General features: G+C 44.9%; 1 protein-coding gene across 1 annotated transcript; it reads left to right on the top strand.

Moving 5' to 3' along the window:
• The first annotated feature begins 3,388 nt into the window (after positions 1–3,388).
• LOC116331592 (7SK snRNA methylphosphate capping enzyme-like) lies at positions 3,389–10,043 on the top strand. The gene is made up of 8 exons (XM_031754323.2): positions 3,389–3,840; positions 5,712–6,131; positions 6,252–6,520; positions 6,988–7,285; positions 7,368–7,938; positions 8,010–8,222; positions 8,680–8,788; positions 9,498–10,043. The coding sequence occupies exons 2-8, from the start codon at positions 5,740–5,742 to the stop codon at positions 9,548–9,550; spliced, it is 1,905 nt and encodes a 634-aa protein (XP_031610183.1). The 5' UTR covers positions 3,389–3,840; positions 5,712–5,739; the 3' UTR covers positions 9,551–10,043.
• The last annotated feature ends 1,031 nt before the right edge of the window (positions 10,044–11,074 follow it).

Below are 11,074 nucleotides of genomic sequence, written 5' to 3'. Positions count from 1 at the left end.
GCCTGCAGGTATCAGGCTGTTGTTCTCCTTTATCTCATAGTGGACAAATTATTTTTTAGAGTGGCACAAATAATTTGTGTGGCATCAAATTTGATGCAGAACAGCTGATTGTTCTGTAAATAGTTTGAGATGTTTCTTTAAAAAAAACACCTTGGCTGCATTTTAGGTAAACAGCTGCAAAAAACTTTGTTGTTTGCAACACTCAGTTACTTTTTTGAATTAAATAAATAAAAAAAAGTTGTGTTTTCAAAATTGGAGTCCAGATTATTTTTACTTCCAATAGTGTTAACATGCTACACAGGTCATGAACAAGATTTTTTTTTTTTTTTATTTTCATTGTAAGTGGGATAAAGCAGTTAATTAAAAGTAGTCTAACATAAATGTAAATGCTGTAATTTTATTATTTTAATAAACCATGTAACTTGGATGGATTAGATGCTGGCGTGACCACAGTGCACATGTCTGATGTTGCTCACAGTCGTCCAAGGGATCGCTCAGGGAGTTTGTGTGTTTGCTCAGACACATGAAAAATTAGAGGGAACATTGAGGGTGAGTCTTTGATTTTTATTTCCTTCCTCTCTTTAGTCACCTGCTGACCCGGGTTTGTGTCAGTACAGCCTAACATTTCTTCATGTGACCGGCTGTGGGCTAACAGGACGAGTCTAATGATTACTTTTTTTAAAAGTAATGAGTAATCTGTAGCAGCTGTGTCTCTGCTCCCATCCTCCTTTTTTCTACACGCGCCCAATAAAAGCTTCATTAGTGTGTCTGCTCTGCAACCACAGAGCTGCTCTTCATGTGATGACGTGTCCTTAAGAAATGATAGGCCACAGTGACCTTTGACCTTTAAGCTCTAATCAGTTCATTCTTGGGTTCAGGTTATTGTGCTAAATTGAAAGAGGTGTGCTCACAGTGCTGAGCAGCTGTGCTGTTCATGGCCAGTGTGATGTCACATGAAGGACAGCATTTAAATTTTACAGTGATGATGGTGAGTCTCATTTTCACTCAGCATTCACAGATGACACCTTTACACTAGCTTTATACTGACAGTTATAATGAGCCCCGTATGGGAGGTCAGGTAACACAAGCTTTGATCTTACCGACCTCAGTTTAACCCACACAGAGCAGCAGCAGCTCAGCTGATCACAGCCTTAAACTAAAGTATCTCACAAAACAGATTATTGATATTTACAAATTATTATTTATCCCTCCTCTGCATCACTGCACGTGAACTTTGACCCCTGCTGATGACACATTTTATGTTTTTCTGATAGTTTCAATTAAAATCTGCTTGGTTTTTCTTTTAGCTTTTCTGATGTGATTAGGTGTTGTGATCACTTTTTCAATGAGTTATTGATCCCAGGAGTTCAGCTATTTGAAGCTTCATCCTTGTGAATTAAAATGTTTTTAGTTTAAATGTTTATTCTCATAAATTAGTTTTATTCAATCATACTTCTAAAGTAATTAGTAGTTATTTACCTGCAGTGGCTGCCTTTCTTCTGTACCTCCTCTCTTTGGTCCTCCTGGTACATTTTAGAATCTCGACCTCCTTCATTATGGAGTCTGTCACTGCGTCAGTGGGCAGAAGTAGACATGGAAACACAAACTGAGGAAAGGAAACCAGCAGTGAGAATAGAGCTTCTTAAAAAGATTTTTTTTAAGTAGATTTCTCTTTTTTATTTTTAGAAGTGACATAAAATGGAAATATTCAAGTATATATATTTAAATTTTCATGCAAAGCATCAATAGTCAAAGTACCTCAAAACTGTACTCAAAGTAAAAGTACTTCTCAGTCTGTCTAAACTGTAGTAAACTCTGGCCTCAGTGGTACATGTATTACATCTTAACTTTTTCATGTCCTTGAATCTAAAATCTAAAATGTGAGGCGGTGCAGCTGCAGACTCACAGTGCTGTGAAATGTTTATGAGTGGATGAGTGGGTCTGTTGCTCTCTCTTAATCTGGATAAAAACAGATGAATGTAAACTCAGTCACGTGCAGGCGGCTTCACTTTCTGAAACAGGGAAACATGAAGCACCATAAAAATCTTTATTTCTTTTACATCACGCACCCACTCGCGCTGTTAAAGACAAACCTGCAAATATGAAGCCGCAGGGGGCGTGGCCTCCATGATGGTTCGCCTTACAAAGGCAGTGGTGTCAAACATATGGCACATGGGCCAGAACTGACCGGCCAAACAGGCCAATATGGCCCACTGGGTCGGTTTAGATAACACGACCGGAAACGGGGGCATGGATCTGAAATTTTCAATTTATTTTTATCAGGTTTCAATTTTCTGACCAATAAAGACATCGCTTGTGATCTGTAACACACAGAGTTAAAGACAAATAATCAAATCACAGACTGCTCCTGTGATTACACCAGCTTTACTTTATAGTGAAGAAAAACTGAGACCCAGCATTAAAGATGTACTTCATTTACTTAATAAATTAAACTGTGCATCCAAAATTAATCCGTGAAAGAACAGCGGTGTTATTGTTCTGCTCCTATCCCCATGCTAGCCTGAAGCAGGGCAGATTCATTCAGCAATCAAGAGAAGAAGGAAATAAAACTTAAAAGAATAAAAAATTAATCGCAATCAAAAAGACAAATGGTCATAACGAAAAAAAAATTGACTGCAAATTAGGAGAAGCCTCAAACATTAGAGAACGTCAGCTTCAGCTTTGAGATGAGAAACTTTAAAAGCACTTAACGTTAAAAGTTTAAAAGCACAGAACCTCTGATGGATCTGCAGCACGATAGTACTGAGAGTACTGTTTCTGGTGTCTGAACTCAGTGATAACATGATGAAAACCACACGTATGTGGGAGGAAACGTGAGCCATCACTGATCTCGTTTCACCTCTCAGGACCTTTTCTGCTCTGAGAGGCCAACAAACGTCACATCTCTACTGATCCTAAAACTTCCCCACCATTCACCTAAATGATTTATTTGGATTTATCTGTCATCCTGGAGGATATGATAGGATATAGGGAGTTTATATTTCCTTCAGTGCAACACTGAGGGTATAAAATCCCACACACTAAGGGGACGAGTTCACGCTCCCTCTGAGGGAAACAAACGTTCAATTCAAACGTCTCTTGCTGAAACTTTATTAGACTCATTAACTATCTGTGTTAACACGTGCAGCTGCCGGACACCGCCCGGTGAACCGTTAATTTTCACCGTTACGCCGTTTGTTTTCCGCTGTGCTCGCCTTTCTAGTCAGGCACTGCTCAGGACACCTCTCTCCTCGCTCCATTCTCCCGCCCTCCCTGAATGGCGCCCAATCAGCGTCGCAGATCCCGTGAAGGCTGGGGCTCAACTTCGCACGCGATTGGTCACTTTTGCGGTCGAGCACGAGGTCCCTGTCGTGGCGTATAAGAGCGCGAGCTCGAGTGTCTGAGCACGATGAAGGCAGCTAGCAGTTAGTAGCTAGTCGTAGCAGAAGTCTGCTGTTATAGTTGAAGTCACGGGCCGTTACAGAGCACTCGCACACTGACAGGCACATGCACGGGGAGCTGGGTGCGGGCTTGTCTTCATGCACACAGCGGGTTTCCGGTGGTGTTTCGGGACTTGTTTATCTTTGAGGGGCGTGTGTGTTTGCGCCGTGCTAGGCGGCTAGCTGCAGAAGCTAACTGTGTTTGTTTCTTGTAGTGCAATTGAATTATTCATGAGGACTCGCAGGGATTGGCGGAGTGAGCGACGGGGGCGGGGCTAGGACGGGGTTTCCTCGGGATTTGGGGGCGCACGCACGCACACGCGCTCACAAAAACATAAACAGGATATTTCATAGACTCGGAGGGTGAAGTCTGGACGGGCGGTGATCTCTGCAGGACACTGTGAGTAGAATCGATCAGTCAGTGATTGATTATTGATCGACGACGTTTGCCTGATTTGTTTGAGTGAAGAACTTTAAAGTAATCAGATTAAATCAATGCTGCTTTAACGATATTTGTAAGAATTTTTATTTCGATTATTCTTCAAAGTAAGAGTCACAAATAAAAGTGACACTTTGACGCACTAATCAGAAAGAATTCATGGAGGTGCTTTTACTTTGAAACATCAGGATGTTGAACTTCCTTCAGAAGGTCGCAGTTACGTTTGAGATGCAGTTTTTGTCTCGTTCGCCACTCTGAAGTTTACTTATTCTGCTCATTTATCACTAAAGCCTTGTTCAGCGCATTCCATAATATGACAACTTTGTCCCTGTTTGGCTGCCCTCCGGAAGCCTGCTGAGGGGCATTAACACACACCCATCTAATAAGGTTTCAGCAAGAGACGTTTGAATTTAACGTTTGTTTCCCTCAGAGGGAGCGTGAACTCGTCCCCTCGGTGTGTGGGATTTTATACATTTTTCACAAGTCATTCATTGATCAATATTGTTGACTGATTACAGCCTCAGGGGAAATAGAAGATGCTCGATGAGTTTTTATCGTCATACAGATCAGAGCTTCCTGTGTGCTGCTCAGTGTTTTAATGTTAGCACACATCGCAGTCTGATTGGGAGGATGTCAGCCCAAAGAAAACTAAAGTTGTCAGGTTACATACAAAATGTCTGGAAACCATCAGGATGCAAAGCAGAGGTGGCAGGGATGTCTGGCTGTGTGATGGAGGCAGGTTATAAAAGAAAGTTCAAGCTTAAGTCAGTGCTGAGGGTCGTTCATCCCAGTTTCAGCTCAGATTTCCCTCAAAACTGCTTTCATTGAAAGATGCACTTCCTTATGGCACTTACACTTAAAGTCCTTTTAGGTATGAAGTTTGGGCTCCTTCTATGTGTTTTTCTGGCACTGAGGATCCATTTTAGAAAACTTTTTGAGTTTAAACGTCCCTCCGGTGTTTCAGGGTAAATATCTGATCCCGTGGATCCTCAGGAGTGGAGCTCAGGTTAATGCAGAATGAGCTTAAGGTCTGTTTGCAGATGGTGTTTGATGGGCGGTGCTGCCAGCATTCACACGTGTGTGAATGTTTATCCCTGCAGTTTGGCTTTCTCCCTTCCAGCTGATCCAGGAATGTGCAGGGGGAAATGACTGTCCCAAACAGTTAGAGGTGGAGGTCATGTTACGATGTGCCTACAGCGCAGATTTAACCATGAACATGAATCCCACTTTAGGAGGGAGAGAGACAAGTTCGCTTTGTTTGACAGGAGCAAACCCGGAACAAACACTGTTACCTAAACGGGCAGCAGAGTGGTTAGTTTGCTGAACTATCAAACACTGCCTGTTACAGTGCAGCGTGTTCATAGTAACTGATAACATTCATCACTTTTACACAAGAACATAATTTATTTAGATTGTAACGTTTTTGCAATAATCTGCTCAGCTGCTGTTTTTAAAATCAATGGTTGTCAGGTTTTTTTCTGCGATGTCTATCTGATATTGGTACATTTTAAATTTTCTTTTAGCTTTACATGAAAATCTTTCCTCAATAATAAAGAAGAACTTACTGAAACATACCTGAAAATGGGAAAAGCAAAAAACTAAACTAAACGGATAAAGAAATAAAACCCTGAGTGAGGATAAAAACACAATTAACGGATAATAAAACTTTTGGTGCATTCAGGTTCAGCTGGGTTTTTTCTGTTTGTATTCACTCTTCTAATAGAGGTTCATTAATGAGGTTACGATCAATAATTTAGTAATTATTATACAATTATGTCTCATGGTTTATCTTAAGTTGCTGAATCTGACTCCACCCCCTTCTTCTTTTGCAGGTCACTGTGATTGGCTAGACGGCGGAAGATGATGTCATTGGACAAAGAGGCGGTCCTCACCCATGAGGCGCCCATCAGACTCAGCCCCGTCTTCCCCGCTGCCATCAGCCTATCAGAGCAGCCACAGCTGGCTAAACCCCTCCCCATCATCCGGGCTAAAAATGGCCTCCAGCCGCCTGACGACAGCCAGCCGGCCCTTCCGGCGCCTCCGCCTCCTCCTCCTCCTCCTCCTCCACCGACTCAGCGAATCGGGAAGAGGCGTTACTCCATGGGCGTGGGCTTCAAGGGACTGACCAAGCGCCGACGCCGCGCCAACAGCGACTGTCTGTCAGAGTCTGTGTTACCGAGTCACTTCCTGTTGGGTGGGAACATCTTTGACCCGCTGAATCTGAACTCGCTGTTGGATGAGGAAGTAAACAGGTGAGGAGGTTATTGAAGGATTAATTCAAAGATCAATGTAACGTCACTGCTGCAGGTTACAGGTAATAAAGTCAGAATTTAACTGTGACACCACCTTTATGCTCTTCCCCTTTTCTTCAGAACAACCAATCAGGAGACACCAAAGTGCTCACCCCTGCCATCACGGGGCGAACATCCCGTAGAGATCCTGGTGCCTCGTGACATCACTGATCCTCTGAACCTGAAGGGAGGGGGGCAGGGGGGGGAGGATGGACGAGGGGTCCTGCTGTCCCCACTGAAGTCCAAGAGGAAGCACAGGACCCGACACCACAAAGTAGGAGGAGGGGACGGCGAAGGAGACAAGCAGGTGGCAGCAGCGCCGCTGTTTCCCCACACTGGTGGATTCAGAGGTGAGACACCTGCAGCTTTAATGACACCAGGTGGACAAGCAGGAAACTACAGCAGCTCAGACAGAAGATTTACAGTTTTTTCTCATATTTAATACAATATGCAGCAGGTTACGAGTTACATTTTCTTTTTCAGTTTTTTGCTCGTTTTGCGGGTTATATATATGTGTGGTTACTCGCAGTCCGAGGTTCCTCTGTATAACTGTAATAATTGATCTGCATAGCGCACTGATCGTTTTTGTACTTTTTCCTGTGAATGTCTGGTTTGAGTCTGTAGCTTTAAATCATACATGAACCGTAACAACGGCTCTGAACTTAGTGGATGAACTGGTGTGGTGTGTACACAAACTGAGAAAACAACCGGTGGGACTGTGTCCTTACACTCGCTCGTATCTGGCTGCGGCTGTTCTACCTGCGGAGTCCACCTGAGTGAAGTCTGTGCATGGACGTGTCTGTTTTGTTGCCTGCAGTACCGTTGTTGAACAAAGAGGGCAGCGTTCCTCCATCTCCTCTCCCCTGTGAGCTCAACACTGCCATCACCTGCCGAGACGACGTGGCCCCGTCCCCCATCCTGCCCAGGAGGCACACCCACCCTCCACCAGGCCCCCCCCACAAGCCTGGGAGCCAGGGTGACGGGCGGCAACGAAAGCGGCGACGCACCACCTCAACGAGGTCGGCAGATGGTGCTGGAACCACCATTGTCACAACGACTGCAGCTCAGCCAAGCAAATTCCAGACACCGTTAGTGGGAGGGGCTAAAGCTGCCAGGTGAGTGTGTCGTCTAAACTGAGTAATCACTGTGATCTGATTGGGTGTCTTTATCTCATGACATCTGTACCACCTCCTGCAGGTGTGGAGGACCTCAGACTGGTTCCGCTCACCCCAGAGAGAAGAAGAAGAAGGACAAACACCGCTACCAGTACGGGAACCACAGCCGTTACTATGGCTACCAAGGTTTCTATGGAGACAAGTGGGAGGGGCGGGTTGGGGCAGAGGAAGACCCACGGCTCCGGGTCCTTGAAGCTGATTGGTTCAGAGACAAAACAGTTCTGGACGTGGGCTGCGGCACTGGTCACATGACACTGGCTGTTGCCCGGAGATTTAACCCCACCCACATCTTGGGGGTGGAGCTAGACAAGCAGCTGGTCCGTGCCGCCATACAAAACATTAGACACTTCCTGTCACATGCCATGGTGGTGGAGGACAGAGGGAAGAGGAAAGACACTGTAGCCCCGCCTCCTCCCCAACAGGAAGGGGAGGAGGGGCAGGAGGAGTTGATGAAGGAGTTCCAACAGGCTCTCTCCCTCCTCTCCTTCCCTCTGTCCTTCAGGGTGAATCGGGGCCCTCTCTCAGCTCCTCCCCTTCTCTCTCCTCCATCCTCTTCCTCCTCCAGGTTCCCCAGTAACATCACCTTCATCCAGGTGAGTCTCACTCTCCATCAGACCCCTCGCTGGTGTCCAGCCACCGCTCACCACTGTGACTCCTCCCACAGGGCGACTACGTCTCAGACCGTGAAGCTTGGCCTGGGCGGGGCCATTATGATGTCGTCATGTGTCTCAACGTAACCAAGTGGGTGCAGCTGCAGTCAGGTGACGCAGGTGTGGTTAGACTATTCAAACGAGCCTATCAGAGCCTGTCGCCAGGTGGAATATTTATCCTGGAGCCACAACCATGGAGCAGCTACTGCCACAGCAAGAGAGCCTCGGTAACGCCTAGCAACATGAATATAATCATATGCAGTTACTGTGTGTGTGTGAGAACTTTACTCATCCTTCTGACACAGTGTGATCGATGACAGCAGGAAGTATTCACACGTATAAAGATCAGATTTTACATATAGAGATAACAGCAACAGAAAGAGACTCTGTCTCTGGTATCACAGTCTGGTCCTTTAGAGTCGCAATGGTTTCCTAAAAGATCAAAGGGTATGAGTAACTATGATCTGATATTTTGCATTAACTTTGTTAGTAAAAGTGTTCTTGTGTATTCATTTGCAACACTTTTTTGGCAGAAGAATGAATTTATTCATGGGTACTGGTTCACTAAACACACATGCAGGGAGCGTCTGTAAATATCTGTGCTTCTGTGTATATACATCTAAGAACATTCAGCAGCATGCAGCACATGTGACCAGTAAAAAGTTCATTTCTGTGGTTTTTCAGAAAACAACATTCAGTCACTACAGGAGTTTGAGGCTCAGGCCTGAACAGTTCACCTCCTACCTGACGGACAGCGTGGGCTTCAGCTCCTACAGACTCATCACACACACAGGTGACAACATACACATATACACTCATCAGGGCTCCAGTGTATTCTGGCTCATGTTTGACCACTCGTCTTGGCAGGATGGGTAGAGTTGGTTAAATTTGTTGGTTTCCGGGAATGGACCTGTCCAAAGATTTTCCATAAGAAAAGAGCTTTGGGAATGCCGTTCCAGGCGTTTAATTTTAGCCTGCTTTATCCCTTCCAAAACCAGGTCTGATGTGTTTGTGATAATTGTCCTGTTGGAACACTGAGTTGTGTTCGAGTTTTAATCATCTCGCTGTTAAATAATAAACCATTAAACATGTTTGCCGTACACTCATTCCACCCAGAAAAAAGAAAAATTAAACATTAGCCTGACACTTGTGCCTGTGTGAGTGGATGGATTAGCGCATGTAGATACAGGTACACAGGAAACCACCACAGGGTGGTGACAGAGATGCTGAAATGTCTTATAAGAATGCGAGCCACCTAATGCTACCTAGCTGTATCCATAGACTGTATGTTAGCATTACTGCTAATGATTAACATCCCAGTAAAATCCTGCAGTTTCACTGAGCACACCTGCCGCTCACACTTGGTGATGTCTCGTTAGTTAACGGCAGCAGGCCAGGTGAATAACTGCGTACGTTTACCTGTACACTGTCAGACTGTACAGGTGTGTGTGTGTGTGTGTGTGTGTGTGTGTGTGATCTGAGCTGTCTGCTTGTGTTTCCAGGTAACCAGCGGCCCATCTACCTGTTCCATAAAGGCTCTGTGCAGAAGAAGTGAGCTCACACCTTTGGCGTCCTTCTGTTTCTATGGAAACAGCATTAAAACTGTGACTGAACAAGCTGATTGGTTGCTTCTGATGATGTCGCACAGCAGAGCAGAGAGAACTGGAACCTGATTGGACAGCAGGACTCCTGCAGATGTGATTGGTTGAGTACAGGTGTCCATGTCCACCTAAACCAGTAACATGATTTTTCCAGCCAATGAGATTTCCCCACACAGAAGTGATATCATGTGTCTGATGCTGGGATTATACTGGTTGTTGATCAGATCAATAAGACTGTAAACAGACCGTTAGTGGGACTAAAGCACAAAGAAATAACTGTTTCTGTTGGCTGCTGGATACCAACAGGAAGTGGTTTTTCAAAAAATTTCTTCCACTGCTTTTTTTTCCCCTTTCAAAATAAAGCGAATTACTCAAAATCTCTGAATTAAGGCTGCTCATTTGTCTCTCAGGTTTTATGTATAAAAGTAAAACATATTGTGAATTCCTTACAATTGGCATTAAATTTGTTAAACCTGCCTCAGATTGTCTCTTTCATGCTCTCTGCTAATAAGCAGTTAGATGGAGACCTGGAAATTCAGACGATCTGTGGAAAGCTGCAACATCATAACGTGGAGGAGTACCATCTCTACTTCAGGTTCTTCCTGAAGGATCAAGCACACATCCTTCAGAGGAAGATGAACAGTGACAGAGTGCAGCACTGGTGCAGTCCAACGTGACACCATGTGAGGTCTGCAGCAAGCAGGTTTATCTAAAGAAGACATCATGAAACTCAGATATAATCAGTGCACAAAGAAGAAGTGAGGTGTGCAGTGATGGTTGGGTGGTCAGACGTGAACGAGGACTACAAACACAGCAGAGTTCATGTTCCTGTAGGAGCTCCTCGTCAACCTGCTTCGTGCGCCGCTCACAGCTTGAAACAGCATCAGGATCTCAGCAGCTTCTCTTTAAAGAGTCAGTTTTGGGGTTTTTAGCTCTTACACTAAGATGACAGGGGGAGTGTAAAGAAGAAGACACCCTACAGCAGGGATGTCACTCCAGCCCGAAGCACATTATTCCAAACACTTACATTTATTTACATTTGCTTGACTCAGGTTGGGGGTTTCCACCCAAGTATGCAGTCAGTCTTGCTAATGACCTCCTTTATTTAGGTGTGCTGTGCAGGCACACGTGTAAAAGTTTCAGCATAGTGATCCTCGTGTCCTGGAGTTTGACACCCCTGACCTAGAATGAGGCCCGTCACATTTATAACCAGACTGGGTCCTCTCCTCAACACCGGATGTGTGTGTTTGACGGCTGTCTAAACTGTGAGTGTGTGAAGGCTGCAGGACTCATTCAGATTTGTTAAGTTGTGCGTTGCCACTGAGCTTCTGTCACCAAACTGTAACCTTGTGTGTTTTTCATTCTCAGCTCGTGTTTTCTTCTTTGAGTATATAAAATGACTGCAGTGTCAGTCAGTCTGCTTCCAGCCTGACCATCCTCCTGTCAGGCCCCGCCCACCAACACCTCCAGCTTCAAAT

This window comes from Oreochromis aureus, linkage group 3 (genome assembly GCF_013358895.1).
Source record: "Oreochromis aureus strain Israel breed Guangdong linkage group 3, ZZ_aureus, whole genome shotgun sequence".
Classification (NCBI taxonomy): domain Eukaryota; kingdom Metazoa; phylum Chordata; class Actinopteri; order Cichliformes; family Cichlidae; genus Oreochromis; species Oreochromis aureus.
Note: the sequence above shows the minus strand (reverse complement) of the source record. Positions and strands in the feature narration are given on the sequence as shown.

Bases quoted from the DNA above. Each gene is read 5' to 3' on its own strand.
- LOC116331592 (XM_031754323.2), top strand. From the start codon at position 5,740: ATGATGTCATTGGACAAAGAGGCGGTCCTCACCCATGAGGCGCCCATC. The intron at 7,286-7,367 runs GTGAGTGTGTCG...CACCTCCTGCAG, and splicing joins GGAGGGGCTAAAGCTGCCAG to GTGTGGAGGACCTCAGACTG. The intron at 8,789-9,497 runs GTGACAACATAC...TTGTGTTTCCAG, and splicing joins CAGACTCATCACACACACAG to GTAACCAGCGGCCCATCTAC.